This window comes from Lissotriton helveticus, chromosome 4_1, assembly GCF_964261635.1.
Source record: "Lissotriton helveticus chromosome 4_1, aLisHel1.1, whole genome shotgun sequence".
Taxonomy (NCBI): domain Eukaryota; kingdom Metazoa; phylum Chordata; class Amphibia; order Caudata; family Salamandridae; genus Lissotriton; species Lissotriton helveticus.
This window is the reverse complement of record NC_136063.1, coordinates 1,867,754,322-1,867,777,073: the sequence shown is the minus strand read 5'-3', so window position 1 is coordinate 1,867,777,073 and position 22,752 is coordinate 1,867,754,322. Positions and strand designations below refer to the sequence as shown.

The following is a 22,752-nucleotide window of genomic DNA, read 5'->3' as shown; positions in this document are numbered from 1 at the left end:
TGAGGCATGCTCTATGTAAGGTATAAAAATGTACCGACTGGAATCGGTCATTTATGTTGCTCTTCCAAGCTCTCTCCACTAATCCCACCCAAGTTTTCTCTGGAATGGCCTCACCCAGGTCCGTCTCCCATTTGAGTCGCAACTCTGATAAGGGCAGTAGTGTTTCCCGCGTTATGCGCCTGAGCACAAACACGTAACCGCCTTGAATGTACCTGTCACCATCACCACATATTGGCAGCACAGTGATGTTTTTGGTTCGGTGAGACCCCCTCCCCAGTGTTTGCATATGGCCGCAGTGAGGGCAGAGTACAACAAGAAATCACACCCCCCACCTACCCCCCACCCCTGAGGTAGGTCACATCGGTTCTGCAGGTCATTGAACAGGATCACGGCCCCCTCCTCATATAAATCTTCTATTGTAGCCAACCCCTGTTCTAACAAAGTCGTCAATCTCTGCCAGTTACCCCAAGGCTACGCACCTAAGTAACCCTAATTCCGCGGCATAAGAGCGTCTAATTGCGGCCTGTCGCAGGTTCCTAGTCCAGCACTGTCTTGTTGTATTGAGTTCTGTGGAGAGGCTCGGAGTGCTAACAGGGAGCAGCAGTATAATTCAGGATAGCAGTCCTAAAAAGTCTTCTCTCTGCCCCTATAGCTCCCTGATGCAGTTTGCCACCCATTGAGTGGATCATCTCGTTCCTCGCCGGAAGAACACAAAGAGTCCGCCTCCCCCCGTTTCGCTCCGAGGCCACCGAAGTCATCTGCGGCGTCCCGCAAGGATCTTCACTCAGCCCCACCCTCTTCAACATCTACATGAAACCTCTCGCAGCCATCGCACGCCAGCACAACCTCAACATCATCTCTTACGCCGACGACACCCAGCTGATCCTCTCCCTCACCAGAGACCCCGACACCGCCAGAACTTGCCTACACGAAGGGATGAAAGACGTCGCCGAGTGGATGAAGGACAGACGCCTGAAACTGAACTCGGACAAGACGGAAGTCCTCATCCTGGGATCTTCGCCCTCCGCCTGGGACGACTCCTGGTGGCCCCCAGCCCTGGGCACCGCACCCAAGCCAACCGAGCACGCACGCAACCTGGGCTTCATCCTGGACCCCTCCCTCTCGATGACCAGACAAGTCAACGCCGTCTCCTCATCATGCTTCAACACCCTGCGTATGCTTCGCAAGATCTTCCGCTGGATCCCGACCGAGACCAGGAAGACTGTCACCCAGGCACTCGTCACCAGCCGACTGGACTATGGAAACGCCCTCTACGCCGGAACCACAGCCAAGCTACAGAAAAGACTCCAGCGCATCCAGAACGCCTCCGCCTGACTCATCCTGGATGTCCCCCGACACAGCCACATCTCCAGCCACCTGAGGAACCTGCACTGGCTCCCCGTCGACAAGAGGATCACGTTCCGGCTCCTCACCCACGCACACAAGTCTCTCCACGACCTGGGCCCCAAGTACCTCAACGACCGCCTGACCTTCTACACGCCCACCCGCCAGCTACGGTCCACCAGCCTCGCCCTCGCAGCCGTACCACGCATCCGAAGAGCCACCGCCGGAGGAAGATCCTTCTCTTACCTGGCTGCCAAGACTTGGAACTCCCTCCCCATCCACCTTCGGCTGACCCAGGACCATCTCACCTTCAGGAAACAACTCAAGACCTGGCTGTTCGAGCAGTAGCATACCCCTCCCCCCAAGCGCCTTGAGACCCTCCCGGTTGAGTAGTGCGCTATACAAATGGCATGATTGATTGATTGATTGATTGTGTGAGCCACTGGAGTAGGCCTCAAAGTCAGGCACGCCAGCCCTCCCTCCGCCCTTGGTCGCATGAGAACAGTAAGAGCCACCCGTCACCTGCCATTGCCCCACAGAAAACCCGTAATCATGGACCTAAGTTGGGCAAAGTACTTTGTCGCTACCCAGACCGGCAAGGTCCCACAGAAATATAATGACCTCGGGAGAGTCACCATTTTAAGCAGAGCTACCCGGCCCGCTACCAACAGCGGCAAAGAGCCCCAGAAATCAAAATTGCTTTTTGTTCCTCTGATTGCTTTCCCTATATTACCCTCTAGTATGTCATCCTGAGTGTGGTATATTTGAGTACCCAGGTATGGCAGGCTCCTATCTTCCCACCTTACCCCCTCTGTTTCCTGTGGGCCTATCCTGCCCTATTTTGCAGGAAACAGACAAGACTTTGCCCAGTTCACCTTTAGCCCTGCTACTCCGCTTAGGCCCTGTAGCAATTCTTTCGCTCCCTGATGAATCTCCCCCGAATCAGCCAAAAACAACAACAGGTCGTCGGCATAAAGAGCAATGTAGTGGGTCTGCCCATAAATGGTATGATGATCGCCTCCCTAGTGGATAAAGGCAAGTGTCCCAATTGTCTTATGTCGTCATATAGTTTTACCAATCTAGGGGCCTACAAATCAATGCATGCTAGGTAGAATTCGATTAGTAGGCCATCCGTTCCCAGTGTTTTATTTCGTGCCATATTTTTAATAGCCCCTCTTACTTCCCCAATCTCCACATCCCGCCCCAGGGCATATGCGACTCCCTCATCCAGAACTAGTAGTTCCAAATCTTGTATGAACTCGTTCAGATCCTCCTCTACCAGGGCCAACTTACTCTTGTATAGGTCTGTGTAGTATTCCAAAAACAAGTCATTAATACCTTGTTGGTCATACCTCGCTGCTCCAACCTGCCCCTAAGTTCCAAATTGCCGTGCCTCTTCTGGCTGGATTAGCCAACCAAGCCAGTAGAGCTCCCGACTTGTACCTCTCTGAGAGAGACCGGGTTATGTATTTTTTATAGTCAAAACAATGAAGACGTTCTACCTCCACTGCCACTGCCTCTCTAGCCTCTAAGAGTTTCCTCTGTTTGTCTGCTCTCTCAGGTCTTTCCTTTACTAGTTCTCTTAGGCGCTGATCATCCCTCTGTATGCCCTGAAGTAGCACCTTCTGTGTCCCCATCATCTCGGATATGCAGCGCCCTCGAATGACCGTTTTAAATGCATCCCATTCCACTAATGAGTTTGATGCAGTGTTAGCACTGTCTTGAAAATAATGTGCAATAGCTGGGACTATCGCTTCGTGGAAAACCTGGTCCTCTAGGGCCTCAGGTCTCAAGAGGTGGGGATTTTGGGCCGCAAGTGGGACCATTGCAAACGTATCACCAAGGGATTATGATCAGTTATCGCCTGAGTGAGGTACTCACTACTGCAAACCCCTTAGAGTACATCAGGGGAGCACAGTATGGCATCTAGTCGAACATGTAGTTCGTGCATGGCTGAGAAAAAGGAGTAATCCTGGGTACCAGGGTGCTTAACTCGCCACAAATCTATCAATCCCCACCTCTGTTGCCAATTGCGCCGTGCCTCTAATAGTTTGTGCTTGGGTGCGTCAGGGAGCGGAGGGTGGGAACGATCATGGGTAACAGTTGTGTAATTAAAATCACCTCCTAATAAAACTGAACCCGTGAGTACAGAGGCCAGTTTCCCGGAGAGGTGTGAAAAGAAGGTTAGTTGGTCCGAATTAGGCGCATATATGATACCCAATATGAGATATCTACCATCTAGTCTTCTGGAAAGTACCGCATATATGCCATCTGGATCAATAATCTGTTTTGTGTACTGAAAGGGTACACCCGCCCTCACCCATATCAGGATTCCCCGTGCAAACGCTGAGTAATTGGTATAAAATGCTTGACCTCTCCAGCGACGCTGCAATGCCGCTCCTTCTTTCGCCATTATGTGGGTCTCAGGAAGTAGTGCAATATGAATACCCCTAGGGATCAAATAGGCATGTATTTTATGATGCCGCAACATGGAGTGCATTCCCCTACATTCCACGAGATACATTTAAAATCTAGTGAGGATCCCATGGTCTTAGTTAAGTCTTGTTCACACTAAAAAAAAAAAACATTGTGATACACTTGGTCCCCCTTAACATTCCCCAAACCCAGGAGAACCCCAAACTCCCCCTCCCCAGGACAGGTACCAAAGAACTAGTTCCCTTCCAAACGTTATTTAAGTACTCAAACATCCAAGCGTGGTTACAGGGGCAATCAACTTACAGTTCTGGACCCAGATGCCAATTGCGCCGCTTCCCAAAGATATGCAACAATTATTCAGCCCGGACCAGCCATTTGCAACCTCTGCTATCATAGTGCAGTCAAGTACTGGTAGCCCTACCTCCAAATCAAGATTGCACCGCGTCTCTGAAATCGACAGTTCGGGATGCTGAATCATACTCATCACACAAACTTGTCCGCCGTCTAGGGTGTGATCTTTGGCAAGTCCATCTGCGAGGTGTCGTTGTCAATGAGATCAGGTGAAGTTTCTGCTCTTTCCGCATGCAGTCCTCTTCTACTCGAGGTAGGGCTGAACCTTTTTGGCTATGTGTCGCCACGGCTTGTAGCCCTTTACGACGTTCTACACTGAGCACCCTGGCTTTTGGGGCTCTGGACCAAGTTTTGTTGCTACGAGGACTCAGTTGCAGTGAGTACGAAGAGCAGTTACGATGGTCCAGAGGCCTCCACGTGTCCAGCCACTTCCAGGCCTCTTGAGGCGTAGTGAAGAAGCGAGGTCCCACAGGGTCTGCCACTCTGAGCAGTGCAGGGAACAGCATTGCGTATAGCAAGTGTAATTGGCGTAAACTTTTTTTGACTGCCAAGAAGGATGCTCTGTTCCGCTGAACTTCTCTTGTGAAGTCAGGAAAAATCAGCATTGCACTATTCTCAATTTGCAGCCCCTGGTGCGGACGAGCTCATGGTAAGATATCGTCTCTCTCCCTATAATGTAATAGGTGCGCCACTATTGGTTTTGGCAGGGTTCCAGGCTTTGGCGGTCTTGCCGGAACTCTATGGGCTCTTTCCAGTGCATAGAAGGGCGATAACCCTTCTGGGACAACTTCTACTCGGATCCAGTGTTCTAAGAAGCGCACCACGTTCGCCCCCTCCGCTTCCTCCAGCACTCTGATGACTTGGATATTATTCCTGCGGGATCTTCCCTCGCTGTCTTTGGCGCTCACTTCCAACACTTTTATTTTCCAGGTCTGCGAGCGTCTTCTGCATCTTAGTTACCTTCTCTGAGAGGCCGCCCAGTTCTTTCTCAGTAGTGGTCATCCGTTCATTGAGCTTGCAATGGTCATCCTTGAACAGGCTAACGTCCGTGCCGTTCGCGTCTACTTTCCCCTCCAGCACCTCTCTGGAGGCTGTGATTGCTGGCATGAGGTCTGTCAGCGTTGGCTTTCTCGAAGCCGAGTAATTCCCCAGTTCCGTTACTTCTTCATCATGGGGGTGGGAGGCTGGCACTTCTTGAGGAATCAGGGCACCCAACTTAGCACTTCATGCCCCGGGGCCTTTCTGGTCTCTTGTTGCATTTAGGGGTCCTCGACGGAGTGGGGTGCTCACAACCACTGGGCTTCGATGTTCCAGCAGTAGACTGACCCAGTTACACTGTGTATTCTACAACGCAGGCGCCATCTTGCGTCTTATCCCTCTGTGCTGCCTGTCCTCTGCACAGGACAGATAGGATATTGTCTGGGGAATACGGGCTCTACATGCATTCCCCTACCCTCATGGCGCCCCCTCTTCTTACAAGCGGTGCTCGGGGCTTCTTCGGAGGGTGCTGCACTACTCCGTTTCTCTCTGCGCCTAAGGACACGGGCCCCATCTTGCCGCCTTCGGCTCTGCGGTCCACGTCTCCGTCGGCAGCGATTTCAGCTTTCCAGGGGTTCTCAGAGCTCGCTGCTTCCCGCCCCCAGCTTTCAGGAGCCCCCAGGTCTGCAGATTGATGCCCATACCGGCAGCCAGGGCTCAGGATATGCGATAGCGGCAGATGGAGCTCTGCTGCCCGCTAAGATCACACTGACTTCCAAGCCACGCCCCCCTCCTTTGCTCACACCATGATGATTTTGTAGAAAATAATGCTTTCATGAGAGAAAACTGCATGTAAGCTGCAGATTTTGGAGATGAGCCTGAAGACTTTCCTGATTCTTATGTGTACCAGTATGGATATTGTCGGATTTCTTGCTTTTGCTGCTCCTTTGACACCTAGAAGGATGATTTTGTAGAAAATAATGCTTTCATGAGAGAAAACTGCATGTAAGCTGCAGATTTTGGAGGTGAGCCTGAAGACTTTCCTGATTCTTATGTGTACCAGTATGGATATTTTTGGATTTCTTGCTTTTGCTGCTCCTTTGACACCTAGAATGATTCGGATTTTGCACCTTATCCTGCATTGTTCTAATTGAAGAGAACATTCCTGGCAACAGCTGCATGCATCTGCATTTGCAATTCCTGTATTGCACATTTTGAATTTTTTTAAATGAGTCTTAAAATGTTACATTCCTAACCTAGAACTCAATTGAGTCCGACCTTACTTGATTGTATTTATGTTTTATAGTGTCTTGACTCGTGAAATTGAGGTATAGCAGTCCTCAAATTAATTCACCCATGGGTGTGCTGTTGAGGTGTCATTTTTTGGAGTGTACAATTTTAGAGGTTCCCTTCGCCCGCATTGTATACCTGATAATTCCCATGATGTCATCAGTATTTCAATAATTGGTTTTGAAACCTGAAAGCTTACCTTTACGCAATTTAAGACTAAGTTCTCTGCACAGAACTTATTGTGAAAACAAACTTCTTGCTAGATTACATTTTACCCTATTTATGCACACTTCTAAAAAGAAAAAAACGGTCAAAAACAAAAAACAAAAAGTTCTAGAAAAAATGTGCCATAACTGTGAAAACACAACCCACTGTTATTTTCTTGACAAATATATCAATCAATTATAGAAACAACACAACACACTTACTGTAAGCAAATTCCAACATCTGGTTTATCACTCTGGGTTCATATTCATTAATACCCATATCCTTTAAAATCTGAGCCATGACCTTCAAAGACAAGGGGAAAAAAAGAAAGGTGAGTGGAAGCATATTAGCGGAGTACAGAATGCAAACTGTATGAACGGCAATTAAAAATAAAAAAAAACGCCTCAACTAATGGGTAAGTATTTTTATTATGACATTTAATTGCTAATGAAAGCACCCGTCATCATAACTACGGATCAAATCTGGCATTTAATAAACAAAACTGATAGAGAGCACTCTATATAAATGTGTAGTTTTTCTGGACTCCTGTCTTCCAGAATCTAGGTTTGGACTATCATTGCCAGGAGGTGTATCACTCAGGTGTACACGGTAGCATTTACCAATTACTCCAGACTGAGATGGACCCACTCCAAGCCACCAGACCCGATTAAAATGGCCCCCATAGTCTCTGCTGAGGACTATACCAACTATTCAATATTAATGGGCTGCAGCTCTATAAACAAGCAAAAGAAAGTTGCTATACATATATGCCTAGATTCCAACTACTTCACTCATGTCTCCACCAATATAACAAGACTTTTGTGTCGTCATGACACAGTCTTTCCAAGTTTGAATACAACGTGACTGGGAACATATCGAGTTATCTTTGAGACATAAATGTACATGTTTAAAAGCTCCAACCTTTTCGATTTTTGTTTGTTGTTGGTTTGTGAATTACACAAAATATATAATAATTTGCGTATCTGTATACTTCTTTCTGTATTTTTGAGTGGTTTTTTAAGGCTCAAATTGTGGAAATAGCTAGGCTGGGGCCCCAGCTTCTAGCAGTGATTCTGTGGAGTCCACGGAAGCCAAAGGGATAGGAACCGCTGATCTAGAGGATTTTCTGTTCTGCCGGAGTGATTTAATGATAGAGGGACGAGTTTAATGTCAACATTCCACCATAAGAAATTAGACATCTAGATCAGATGTCCTGCATCAGTCAGTGTGTTTAACTTTGACTGTTGGAAAAACACGCATCTCGTTACTAGTTAGCAACTTTGTTTCGCGAAGAACAAAAAGTCATCATTAATCCAATCACGGTTTAATGCTGATCCTAGGTTGCAGGTAAATACTGAATTGCCCATCCAAAATACCTAATCTGATAGAAAGAGCTCACCATTCGGTAATCCTGAATGAAATGAAATTATATAAAATACATGGATTACATGTGTATATTTTTGGCAACGTTTGAGGATGTTTAATTTGCATTACAACAATTAGGCTCACATTTCTAAACAAAGCAATATATGGATTATACCAGACGTGAAAGGCAAGCAACTCTATTAACTTGCAACGAACTTCAAATGTGTAATAATTAATAAAGAAATCTGTATAGTACCATTTGCAAAAGGTAAATCTACATAAATAAGGCCCGATAGAGAAAAACATTAGCATATAAGCCCTCTTCCTTTAGGAAGCAATCTTTAATAGAGCATAATTATGGTCATTCCATAATAATAACAATAATAATACCATTTTCTATTGAAATGGAAGAGGTTATTGATAGCCATTTTCACTGTACTTACTTTCCTCGTCTCGGAGGAATGAAAAATCACTAAGTGCCTTCAAAGATAAACAACAAAAGTTCGATGAGACTATGTTCCCAAATATGTAAGCGCCTATGCATTAAATGTAACAGTCTTCAATTAAAGAACCCGAGACGAGTAGTGTCACACTTTGGAAGCATAAGGCAATCTGTACACTAGAGGTCAAGGGCTCTAATTGCATTGGCTGCTATTACCAATTTGCTATTTTCCAATTAAAATCTAGAGTCTGTCTAAATCGCCAGTGTTAGTGTGTATACTGTTAACTGGGCAAACTATGTAGTCACGGGTAGAGAGGGGAGCAATAATTTGTGCATGAAGCTAAAATTTACATTACGGACCTCGTAATGGAAAGTAGAGCAATTCCACTATGCAATGTTAATAGGCACCAGTCATGAAACAAGCATTTGAAATGGAATCGGTCTTGCATTTCTGAAAGTTAGAGCTATTAGGGTTGTTAATGTTTTTTATTTATGTTTTTTTTTCATCTGCAGTGAAGTGCTGATTTAGAAAACGAGAGTTAGAGCAATTGCAGTTGTAAATGTAAATATTTTTTACTTATGTGTTGTGGCGTGAATGGATGTATGTGGTGTGAAGTGGGATTATGTGGATAGTAAAAATGTGGTATTATAGTGTATTGGTGGGATCGGGCGCTATGGAGAGCAATTATGTGGTATGGTATTTTGTGTTGTGGAGTGTTATCCTGCTCTGTGCAGGATACATCGGTCTTACCAAGCGGTGGAGGAGACGGCGGCAGAGGTCGGGGTGCCCAACAAAGCCGTGAGCAGCCCCGCAAGATGGAAGGTAAAGGCAAGCAAGACGACTCTCCACGTCAAAGACCCCAGTTTCAGAAAAAGAAAGTTGCCGCTTTAACAGAAAGGTATGCCACGGATAGTGAGAACACAGCTTCGGAACCTGACGTGGGCGCTGATGCTGCTAGACAGCGCGGCAGAAATTACAGTAGTGCGGGAAACATTGCGTCCATATACACTGACGGATCGGCGCAACCGGCGATGGATTCAAAGCGTGCGTATTCAGAAGCCTGCCCAATAATGGTGGATACTATGGTGAATGGAGAGTTCAAGTCCGATGTCGTGCATACACAGACATTAGGGGATTGTACCGCCCAGTTGGCAGACCTACGTGCTCTGGTGCTTGCACTGGAGTTTGCTGACCCTTGTGTGACGACTCTGATTGTAAGTGACTCTTACTACTCTGTTCAGTCTTACAATGACAATTTATTCTTTTGGACTCAGAATGACTATCGTGATTCCAAAGGTAGCACAATCAAACACAAAATGCTATGGGTTCTTGTTCATCAGCGCGTAGGGGTACACGCTGTTGGTAACGGTCTTGCTGATGAAGCAGAAAAGGCAGCATTAGCAACATATGTAGTCACAGCAGTTACACGTTCCTTAAGTAAGATTGATGTTGGCATCTTGGCAGCCATTGCTGCAACAGAGAAGATAGGTATTCTTATCATTTGAGTCCTGATAAAATTTGCTATGTGAAAATTAACGACATTGGTGACAGATTGATTCCCAACGTGGACCGCAGGTCATCCTTGATAACTGCTGCTCCCGAGGGTATGGCCTCGGCTCATGCCGGCATTTCAGCAACAGTATCTCTTCTACAACAGCGTTACTAGTGGCGCGGATTGTACAAACAAATGCGTGATTATGTCCTTCATTTTGACAATGGCAAGCAGATTAAGCCTTCTACTGCTGCGCGCCCGCCCCAGACACAGTTGTACATATCTAATAAACCTCTTCTTAGGTGTGTTTATTTAGATCATTGCGGTCCTTTCTCCTCTGATACTGCGTAGAAGTACATCTTAGTTGCAGTGGATTCGTGCACAGGCTTTGTTTGGGTGTGGCCAGAACGGAGTGCTGATGCCCGAACTGTCATAAGGGGTTTGCGTGTCTTTGTGGGAATTTTTGCATGTGGCACCCTTCATTCGGACCAGTGTCCAGCTTTCGCCTCTAAGGCGTACAAGGAGGCCATGTGTTCATTGGGGGTCTAAGTAAAATTTTCGTCTCTATACAGACCTGAGGGTAATAGTGTTGTGGAGCAAATGAACCGGGACTTAAAGCAATCCTTGACAGCTAGGGTTTTAGGTACTGGTAGGAACTAGCTAGTCCATTTCTATAGTGTTCAACGTGCACTTAATAATCTCCCTAGAAGGTCTCTGGGTGGGCGGACCCCATACGAAATGATCTTTGGCATCAAAATGTTTGTTCCGGACCATGAGGCTCTAGACATGGCAGTGTCTGCCGCAGCCTTTGACGTAGATGACCATTCTGCTGTGTTATAGAATCTATAAAAGACCTGTGACAGTCTTGCAAAGCAATATTTGCCCTCCACGACTTTGCTTCAGATTCCGGTAGTTGGCTGGCTAAACCGAGTTGGTGACCTCGTCCTTGAGAAGGTGGAGAACAAGAAGGAGGCTGGCCCCTCATATCGAGCACCGGTTCCTGTACTTGGCGTGCAGGGCACAAGAACAGTCATTTTACCTCCACTTCCTGGTCGCAAGGAAAACAGGTACATCTCCATTGACAATGTCAAATTACAGCGAGTGGACTACTCTTTAAAGTATGACACCTGCGGTCTCTTGTCCAGCGATGCTGAGAAATTCTGTTTTGGCTCCAGCACCTACCACCAGGCTTGACCTTGCCATCGAGATGAATACAGTTACAAATCTTTTATTGAATCTACTGGCTGGTGATCCCCTTGATGATACGGAGTATACTTATCACACAGACTTTTCGATGCCCAATTTGCAAATGTGCAGTTAACCAGTCACGCTTTTCATTTGACACAGACTAACAAATCAAAGTCCACGTCATAGGTTTCAATTTTTGTGGCTTGGTTTAAAAATAAAAAATAAAAGAATTTTGATACCCCCTTGGACTTACATTTGGCAGGTGTTTTTTTCTATTTTTTTTATTCATGTCAATTGGATTTGTAGTTTATTTTTTCCGATTTGTAAATGGACATTATGTTAAAGAAAGAACTTCAATTCGATTAATTAATGGAACTTTGGCACCACACTCCTCGTCACACATCATGAAGAGAGATCAGACTTTTGTGAATATCACGGCTTGGCCTGTATTAGATGGGATTGTGTGGGATGCTGTTAAATTTCAGATACACGGTCCTACAGAGATTATAAATGTCCCCAATGTGCTTCGTGTTTCTTTGGGGGATTTGTAAAACAAAAAATACACTTTGATGATTGGGATGTACAGGCCGTAGAGGCTCTATTTTCAGATTTGAAATACTATGCTGCTTTTGATGCTGAAGATTTGTACTTAGACTCAGCCAATTATGCAGATTTATTATGTTACCAACATTATGGCAATCATTTTCTGCATAAAGCAAATAAGTTTAGAAATATTGAAGGCAGCTCCGAAACTCTTTTACAAATGTTTATCTATTTTACTGATTTTATTCAGTCTAATCCTGATGCATTTCATTTTAAGATTACTGCTAAGTCCTCTTCCAAAGTTAGACTTACCCACACAAAATTATTATACTCTAAGCCCTTTATCGATCAATTGGCTATAGGGGGCCTTGAGCTGTCGAAAGATACTATCGATCTTAAATCTGCTTGGGGTTCAAGAAGCTGACAAGTGCAAGGCACTGAGGCTTTGCATCGTGCATGTCTCATTCCGAACCATATATTGTTTTTGAATTTGACTATTTCACAAACCACTTGATTTGGATTGGCCACATCTAAAAAATTAAATGCCCCTTCCATTCCTAATTTGGGAGAATACCCTACATGGTACAATCACAACGATAAGTCCATTGCTGACTTGCAGTCCCCGATACTAAATTCCTCTTTTAATATTTCCAGCTTGGATCCCAAGGGTTGGTTTTATGGTAGAAAAGTTCAGATTAATGCCAACATCGTTTTCTGGGTCTGGCCCCGGGCTATACACAGGTTAGGGTGGATCCCCATTTTGAAAGCGACCATACTGTTAATACCTATTCAGTAGGCAAGCTATGTCAGAACTGGCTCAGACATTCTACTGTAGCGTCAGTTGAGCTCCATTTATCTAAATTGACTGACGATGTTGATTTGAATGACTTTGTTAAAGGCCCTGTGGGAGGCAGGTCGAAAAGATGGATATATGCTGTTTACAACAAAGTTTGGAAACTGTCTTAAATTGAGCCTGCTTCTAGATTACAGGCTATTGATCAAGCAAATTTAGAAAAAGTGCTTGCAGTTGTTACTAGCATTAATACCCTTTCTTTCAGGATTTACACAGATAATATTGTTTTATCTGTTGATACTGTGCAAGATGAAGTGTCTGTTTTGTACCATGGTCAGAATCAATTACGTTCCATTATGCAGTTTGCATGGAAATTATAAACGTTAAAGGCTGGTAAAGTAGCTTGGGATTACATGAACCCCTCTCTATTTTTGCCATTTAATTTGACTGTAAAGCAACAATTTATTTCTATGAAGGATGCTGCATATTCACTTTTACATATTGAAAAGTTAGAACCTTTACCATTCTCTGTGGCCAAAACAAATTCAGCTTTTTGGCTCATTCATGGGTTAATAACATTTCCTTTTCCACTGTTTAAATTCGAAGCATGTATGAAACACTATGCCATAGGCAGATATGACCCTTTGGGTAGCGCCTATCTCCATGAAGTTTGGTCTCTGCTATTTACCTATAGGTGCCTGAGAGAGGGTAAAGAAGTTTACTTAAAAGGTGAAGATTGCACATCAGCACCCGATCACTCATTGGTTTGTAGGAATATACAATTGCACAGCTCTTGTAATTCGGACGCCCCAAATTTGGCGTGCATTTTAAAGGGTACACCTGCCCCGGCTATTACACAGACATTCATGTTGCTAGCAAACAGTAGTTATTTGCTTTTAAATAATGAAGATTGCTGTGGTATGCTGGCAGGGATTCCATACATTGTAACTATCTCCCAACGTGTAGTCTGCAGTAAGAATGTGCTGTTCCCTCCTCCACATGGGAAGCTCGATGGATCCACCTGGCCTTCAATTCCGACCTTGAAAGCAGAGTTCAACAAGATGAGTCGAATAAGGGCTTTATTGTCACAAAAAGAAGTTGCCCTTACTTCTTCACATGAAACATTCGTCCTTCATGTTGCAAACACCCGCACTGAAGTGCATGCCCTTTTGAATACAGATCTCCCCCTGCATTTCAGCGCTTTGATTCACACAATATTCAATGCCTCGTAGACCGCAGGCTTGGCGCACTTTTTTAAAATTGTAAGTTCTGGCCTTGTGACCTCATTCCAAACTATTTTGGTGTGATACCGGCATTTTTTCAGTCTATTTTTTCCAGCCTCTTTGGCGGTTTACCGTTAATTCTAGCCCTGGCTGCCAGTGCACTGCTGTTAATTTGCTTACTCAGAAATGGCTGTACAATCTGTGTCACCAGACAATCTGCCCCGGCAGTTTTAGCTTCACAACCGGATGCTTGATTACTATGGAACGTTGCCTCTGGCGACATTGAGTGCAGCATATGGATTATCGTTCTGGTTCCCCTACTTTACATGCGTGCAGCCTGTCTTCCATTGCCTGGATCGCTGTTTTGAATGGGCTCTGGATTTTTGTCTCCTAACCCGGATTAGGACCAGCTGATGAACCCCTTAGTTGCTCATGAACTGCAATGTTCTGGCATTGGGATTATGGCCTTTGCAGCGATGCACGGAGTCCTAGGAAATTGGCAAGAAAAGACGAGCACAGCCAGGGAACAGAGGCAACAAACACGAGCACAGCCAGGGAACAGAGGCAACAAACACTAGCAAAGCTAGGGAACAGAGGCAAGAAGAAAACACAAGCACAGCTAGGGAACAGAGGCAACGAGCACAGCTAGGGAACAGAGGCAGCAAACACAAGCACAGCTAGGGAACAGAGGCAGCAAACACGAGCACAGCCAGGGAACAGAGGCAACGAGCACAGCCAGGGAACAGAGGCAAGAAGAAAACACGAGCACAGCTAGGGAACAGAAGCAGCAAACACTAGCACAGCTAGGGAAGAAGAGGCAACAAACACGAGCAAAGCCAGGGAACAGAGGCAAGAAGAAAACACGAGCACAGCTAGGGAACAGAGCCAGCAAACACGAGCACAGCTAGGGAACAGAGGCAACAAACACGAGCACAGCTAGGGAACAGAGGCAACAAACACGAGCACAGCTAGGGAACAGAGGCAACAAACACAAGCACAGCCAGGGAACAGGGGCAACAAACACAAGCACAGCCAGGGAACAGGGGCAACAAACACAAGCACAGCTAGGGAACAGGGGCAAGAAGAAAACACGAGCACAGCTAGGGAACAGAGGCAAGAAGAAAACACGAGCACAGCTAGGGAACAGATGCAAGAAGAAAACACAAGCACAGCTAGGGAACAGATGCAAGAAGAAAACACGAGCACAGCCAGGGAACAGAGGCATGAAGAAAACACGAGCACAGCTAGGGAACAGAGGCAAGAAGAAAACAAGAGCACAGCTAGGGAACAGAGGCAAGAAGAAAACACGAGCACAGCTAGGGAACAGAGGCAAGAAGAAAACACGAGCACAGCCAGGGAACAGAGGCAACAAACACGAGCACAGCTAGGGAACAGAGGCAACAAACACGAGCACAGCTAGGGAACAGAGGCAACAAACACAAGCACAGCCAGGGAACAGGGGCAACAAACACAAGCACAGCCAGGGAACAGGGGCAACAAACACAAGCACAGCTAGGGAACAGGGGCAAGAAGAAAACACGAGCACAGCTAGGGAACAGAGGCAAGAAGAAAACACGAGCACAGCTAGGGAACAGATGCAAGAAGAAAACACAAGCACAGCTAGGGAACAGATGCAAGAAGAAAACACGAGCACAGCCAGGGAACAGAGGCATGAAGAAAACACGAGCACAGCTAGGGAACAGAGGCAAGAAGAAAACAAGAGCACAGCTAGGGAACAGAGGCAAGAAGAAAACACGAGCACAGCTAGGGAACAGAGGCAAGAAGAAAACACGAGCACAGCCAGGGAACAGAGGCAACAAACACGAGCACAGCCAGGGAACAGAGCCTTACCGCGAACACAACCAACTGACAATGGGCGGCTGCGCACACAAACCGGAACCTCCATAACGCCTCGTGGAGCGTCGCTAGCCGTCCCTGAAACTCTGGCCCCTTCCTCCCTCTGAACTCCCCAGCCTTGCCGCTGCAGGCCTTGAGAGCGCAGGCGCACTGGAACCTGCGCACATTGTAAGGCATCCAAAGGCGGCCGCCATGTGCTCTCTGCATCTTTCAAAACACCCGACCCGGGAATCTGCTGCTGACCCCGCAGCGCCCGCCCACTATGCACCGGGGAGGAGGGAACGCGCGCGGCCCGGGACAAAGAGGCGCGCGCGAGCCCTCCACGCGCCACCGGAGAGGCGGGTGCCTTGTGCTGTTAACTGGGATACACTCCCACAACACCGGGGCCTGCACAAGCCGCGCCAGTTTAACACCACCTCTACCGGAGAAGACATCCCCCACTCCCTTGCTCGGATGCTACCCCCACCCTCGCGCACATACACACTACACGTACCAGAGCCGTCGCACAGCCTGTTGCAGAGGAGCTTTACGAAAGTGGCATGAAGACAATATCATGTGACCCGACCCCAGGGCGGCGCCCTCCCCTCACCAACCAGAGGAGGCCCTGGGGAGGGGGCACATCAGTGTTTCCCACGGCGGCGGCGGCGCCCACCGAAGGTGTCAGAGCACTGTACAATAGAACCAGTTACTTTACATGAGAGAAATGTTACAACAAGCATTGGGTGAAAATAACAAGCAAAATGGTGGCAGCAGCTGCGGTTAAGCCCCGTCCTTTTCAGACTGGGGGCGTGTTTTTTGTTGAGTGACGGATGACGTCACGGAGAGAAAAGAGCAAAAAACACGCCCCTCAATCCGAAACGGACGGGGCTTAAAGGGACAGACAGAGCTCTTCTCCAATGGATGGCCGCCGTTTAGGAAGCCAGCCAATGGAGAAGAGCTGGCTCGTTTACCTCCCTACTCTAAGACATAATTTCTCGCCCAGAGAGACCGCGCAAGCGCAGCCTACGAAGGCCTAGACCTAAAAATGTGGGACACGGATGAGCAAGAGAACATGAGATAGGTCAATAAAGTGCCTTGGGTCCTATTGCAACGAAGAAAAATGGGCAAACTACCCGACTGTTTGAGGAGTAAAAAGCATAGCTGATGTGCAGTATGCTAAGGGCAGCCGTCTCACTCCATGTCACCGGAGACAGCGTTTCCACTCTTGAACTTTTGATTTACAAATGCCAGATATCAAATGTTTTAAGTCCAATTAGTGCAATATTAGCTATATTAAACTACAATACCCAGAAGGCATTAGGTTGTCATTTGAAAGACTAGGACTGGAAACAATGTGATTGCACAGAGTGAGGTGGCCACCTGAAGTCTGTTCTTCAGAGCCTTGGCTGGCATCACCATTCCTATTTTGTTAATGGCAGCTACATCCTCAGTAGTCCTTGAGCACCTCAGCTGAACCACAAGGACCAAAAACATGTTACAAATGTAAGAGAATGTCACGTCCAGGAGTATTTCCATTGAGCAAACAAAGCTGCAGGCAGTGACCCACGCAGCAATAAGCGGATTAAAAGAGCATCTGTTCAGTGACACTGTAAAATGTGTAAAACGGGCAGGAGACCGAGAAGGAGGAAAGGAAAGGAGAAGTGGACATGAAGAAAAAAAAGGTTGGAGGGAGAAAGAAGGAAAATGGAAGAAATGGGAAAAGATTATAGATAGAGAAATAGAAGGCGGAGAGATTTTGTTTTTTACATATTTCGCATAGTTCACCAATTCGTTGGCCTCTTCGCGCTTTTGGGAATCTCGGAGGGAAGCTTATCTCCAGATGGATAAAGACAGAAGTAGGCAGTGTGGATGAGAAGAGGAGACGGCAGGACATGACGGAGGGCAGGGAGAAGTTGTCAGGGAAGGCAGAGAGATGTTGTATAAACTTAAGAAATATACAAAAGGGAGAAGAAAGGGGCGTAGAAGACCGAAAGCGGGCAGGTAAAAAGATACTTGGGAAAGGAAAGATCGACCGTTGGGGAATGTGAGAGGGGTGTATAAGAAAGGAAATCTAGAAAAGGAGGACGAGCCTGAACGTTTTTAAAGTTTTACTAGGACAAAAACATAATATGCGGAGGGATGCCTAAAACTTGCAGAGCCCTGCCCTCATGTGTACATAACATGGATGTTGCAATAACCAGCGCCTACCTGACACGGCTCTCGCTAACCAGTAATGTCCGGCACCCTCGCTGACTGACAGCTTGTCGAAAACGATAACTATCAAGCTGGCTGGACTGCAGGGGACAGCGGCCAAAACTCCTGCATGCTCCTCTCCTCACCCAAAACTTCACAAACAAGGAAACAAATCCCCATGGACTGTGGGTGTCCCAAAGCAGGCGCGCACGCCTTGTTTGACGTCACAGGACGCATCGCATTGACAGGACTCACCCGGCAAGCCTGATGGAAAGGTGACGCAGCCTACCCCACACGTGCAAATGTATAAACAATGATGGCACCACTGAGTTACACCCGCCTCGTCACCGCCATCACGCGACCTGAACCTTTGCTATGAGTTCCTGGGTTCTCAGCAGACAGAGGCAACAAACACAAGCACAGCCAGGGAACAGAGCCTTACCGCGCACACAACCAACTGATAATGGGAGGCTGCACACTCAAACCGGAACCTCCATAACGCCTCGTGGAGCGTCGCTACCCGTCCCCGAAACACTAAGCAAAATGGTGGCAGCAGCTGCGGATAAGCCCCGCCCTTTTCAGACTGGGGGGCGTGTTTTTTTTGAGTGACGGATGACGTCAGGGAGAGAAAACCGCAAAAAACGCGCCCCTCAATCCGAAACGGACGGGGCTTAAAGGGACAGACAGAGCTCTTCACCAATGGCTGGCCGCCGTTTGGGAAGCCAGCCAATGGAGAAGAGCTGGCTTGTTTACCTCCCTACTCTAAGACACAATTTCTCGCCCAGCGAGACTGCGCAAGCGCAGCCTACGCAGGCCGAGACCTAAAAATTTGGGACACGGATGAGCACGAGAACATGAGATAGGTCAATAAAGTGCCTTGGGTCCTATTGCAACGAAGAAAAATGGGCAAACTACCGGACTGTTTGAGGAGTAAAAAGCATAGCTCATGTGCAGTACGCTAAGGGCAGCCGTCTTACTCCATGTCACCGGAGACAGCGTTTCCACTCTTGAACTTTTGATTTACAAATGACATATCAATGATTTAAGTCCAATTAGTGCAATATTAGCTCGTTTACCTCCCTACTCTAAGACATAATTTCTCGCCCAGCAAGACTGCACAAGCGCAGCCTACGCAGGCCACGCCCCCCGCCGCCACCTATAAGTAGACGCTGATTGCAAGCGCCGCTTTAGAATGCACTGACCTCCTGAGGCGGAAGCCGGGAGCGCGACTTGTTCTTTTTAACAGATTTGAATGTCACTTGTATAAATTGTGTTTTTAAACTTACCACTTCGCCCCGAGTAGCCCGCACAGCGGATTTAACGCTGCCGCGGCTTCAGCACCGAAACCACTTCTTGCCGCCATTCCGGCGAGCCCCGAGGCCACGCCCCCCCACCGCCACTCTATCCTCTACAAATCATGTGCCTCTTTCGGACGCGCAGCGGACGAACGCAGCGGGCGCGCCGTCTGCGCGCCGAAGGCGTGCCTAAGGCAAGCCCGTCTGCGCCCGTCCGCGGCCAGCCGGGCCTAGGGGCTCTCCACCATGCCCAGATTGTACAATACTCTTCTGCGCAGCTCTATAACCTCCAGGCCCGTGGCCTTTGGATGACCCTGTGATTGTGCACATCGATAGACTGGGATTGACAGCCTCGTGCCCTTCCCCATCTCTCTCGTCCTTGCCCTGCCTTCACCCTCCCCCCCCAGCCCATTTCCCGATCCCCCTGCTCCCCCTGTGCCCACTTCCCTATCCGTCTACTATCTTAACACCAGGTCAGCAGTTAAGCACTGTCACAAACTTTTCGTCTTATTGGACTCGCACAAACCAGACCTCTTATTTCTTACAGAGACTTGGTTTTGTGACAACTCCCTCCCCTCTTTGTTAGCTGCCCTTCCTGCCTCATATTACGCTCTGCGCGCCGACTGACCCCCCGGCAAATCGGGCGGTGGTGTCGCCCTGATCGCCCGCAGAGAATTCTCCTTTCAGCCTTTAACCTTCTCCTCCATTGGTTCATCAGGTTTCTTAGTTGTCCGCTCACTGTCTTTCAGAGTCCCACTTACCTGCTTGCTTATGTATCGTCCCCCCAACCCTCTCAACTTTTTCTCTCCGGGTTCCAAGATCTTGTGGCCACCTTAGTGGTCAACAACTCCTCCATCTTGGTATTAGGTGATTTCAATTTTTGGCCCTCAGACCCCGCAGAATGTTCGACCTCCAAAGAATTCTCGGATACCCTTCGCTCCTTCAACTTCGACTCCCACGTTCACTTCCCCACTCACATTCAGGGCCACAACCTAGATCAGATTTTGTCCCTTAATTGTCCTATAGTCTCTTTGTCCATCTCCCCCTGCACCTGGTCCGATCACTCCTTGATTTCCTTTTTCCTACACCTCAGCCCATCCACCAAGCCCTCTCTCCCTAAAAACATCTGGGCGCGCTCTTGGAGCCAGGTGGATGTGGCCTCTCTGTCCGCCACACTCTCTACTTCCAGTCCGGGTCTACTCTGTCTGTCAACTTCCGCACAAGCCGACTATCAACTCCTGGCTCCTGTCAGGCTGCGACTCGGTCGCCCCCCTCGGGCGAGTGTCCTCCAGACGTGCGAACGACGCCAACCGCTGGTTCAACGAGGAATTGAAGGCCTTAAAATTAACTGTGCGCCATGCTGAGCGAGCCTGGAGGCGAGACTATTGCCCCAACCTTAAAACCCAGTACACCACCCTCCTGTCTCAATAAAAAAAATCCATTTTGGCCACTAAGACGGCTTACTTCTCTTCAAAAATCCTGGCTGCCGAAAATCAGCCCAGAGAAATGTTCTCTATTGTTCACGACCTCGCCTACTCCGATAGAGCTACCCTCAAACCCTAGAACCTTTACCATTCTCTGTGGCCAAAACAAATTCAGCTTTTTGGCTCATTCATGGGTTAATAACATTTCCTTTTCCACTGTTTAAATTCGAAGCATGTATGAAACACTATGCCATAGGCAGATATGACCCTTTGGGTAGCGCCTATCTCCATGAAGTTTGGTCTCTGCTATTTACCTATAGGTGCCTGAGAGAGGGTAAAGAAGTTTACTTAAAAGGTGAAGATTGCACATCAGCACCCGATCACTCATTGGTTTGTAGGAATATACAATTGCACAGCTCTTGTAATTCGGACGCCCCAAATTTGGCGTGCATTTTAAAGGGTACACCTGCCCCGGCTATTACACAGACATTCATGTTGCTAGCAAACAGTAGTTATTTGCTTTTAAATAATGAAGATTGCTGTGGTATGCTGGCAGGGATTCCATACATTGTAACTATCTCCCAACGTGTAGTCTGCAGTAAGAATGTGCTGTTCCCTCCTCCACATGGGAAGCTCGATGGATCCACCTGGCCTTCAATTCCGACCTTGAAAGCAGAGTTCAACAAGATGAGTCGAATAAGGGCTTTATTGTCACAAAAAGAAGTTGCCCTTACTTCTTCACATGAAACATTCGTCCTTCATGTTGCAAACACCCGCACTGAAGTGCATGCCCTTTTGAATACAGATCTCCCCCTGCATTTCAGCGCTTTGATTCACACAATATTCAATGCCTCGTAGACCGCAGGCTTGGCGCACTTTTTTAAAATTGTAAGTTCTGGCCTTGTGACCTCATTCCAAACTATTTTGGTGTGATACCGGCATTTTTTCAGTCTATTTTTTCCAGCCTCTTTGGCGGTTTACCGTTAATTCTAGCCCTGGCTGCCAGTGCACTGCTGTTAATTTGCTTACTCAGAAATGGCTGTACAATCTGTGTCACCAGACAATCTGCCCCGGCAGTTTTAGCTTCACAACCGGATGCTTGATTACTATGGAACGTTGCCTCTGGCGACATTGAGTGCAGCATATGGATTATCGTTCTGGTTCCCCTACTTTACATGCGTGCAGCCTGTCTTCCATTGCCTGGATCGCTGTTTTGAATGGGCTCTGGATTTTTGTCTCCTAACCCGGATTAGGACCAGCTGATGAACCCCTTAGTTGCTCATGAACTGCAATGTTCTGGCATTGGGATTATGGCCTTTGCAGCGATGCACGGAGTCCTAGGAAATTGGCAAGAAAAGACGAGCACAGCCAGGGAACAGAGGCAACAAACACTAGCAAAGCTAGGGAACAGAGGCAAGAAGAAAACACAAGCACAGCTAGGGAACAGAGGCAACGAGCACAGCTAGGGAACAGAGGCAGCAAACACAAGCACAGCTAGGGAACAGAGGCAGCAAACACGAGCACAGCCAGGGAACAGAGGCAACGAGCACAGCCAGGGAACAGAGGCAAGAAGAAAACACGAGCACAGCTAGGGAACAGAAGCAACAAACACTAGCACAGCTAGGGAAGAAGAGGCAACAAACACGAGCAAAGCCAGGGAACAGAGGCAAGAAGAAAACACGAGCACAGCTAGGGAACAGAGCCAACAAACACGAGCCCAGCTAGGGAAAAGAGGCAACAAACACGAGCACAGCCAGGGAACAGGGGCAACAAACACAAGCACAGCCAGGGAACAGGGGCAACAAACACAAGCACAGCCAGGGAACAGGGGCAACAAACACGAGCACAGCTAGGGAACAGAGGCAAGAAGAAAACACGAGCACAGCTAGGGAACAGATGCAAGAAGAAAACACAAGCACAGCTAGGGAACAGATGCAAGAAGAAAACACGAGCACAGCCAGGGAACAGAGGCATGAAGAAAACACGAGCACAGCCAGGGAACAGAGGCATGAAGAAAACACGAGCACAGCTAGGGAACAGAGGCAAGAAGAAAACACAAGCACAGCTAGGGAACAGAGGCAAGAAGAAAACACAAGCACAGCTAGGGAACAGAGGCAAGAAGAAAACACGAGCACAGCTAGGCAACAGAGGCAAGAAGAAAACACGAGCACAGCCAGGGAACAGAGGCAACAAACACGAGCACAGCCAGGGAACAGAGCCTTACCGCGCACACAACCAACTGACAATGGGCGGCTGCGCACACAAACCGGAACCTCCATAACGCCTTGTGGAGCGTCGCTAGCCGTCCCTGAAACTCTAGCCCCTTCCTCCCTCTGAACTCCCCAGCCTTG

General features: G+C 47.6%; 1 protein-coding gene across 1 annotated transcript in view; it reads right to left on the bottom strand.

The window, feature by feature from the left end:
- LOC144829407 (transcription initiation factor TFIID subunit 9-like) overlaps positions 1-22,752 on the bottom strand; it is a 113,206-nt gene that overhangs the window by 71,328 nt on the left and 19,126 nt on the right. The window contains exon 2 of the mRNA XM_078688527.1: positions 6,828-6,909. Within this exon, the coding sequence (XP_078544653.1) occupies positions 6,828-6,909 (82 nt within the window). The remainder of the gene's footprint in view (positions 1-6,827; positions 6,910-22,752) is intronic.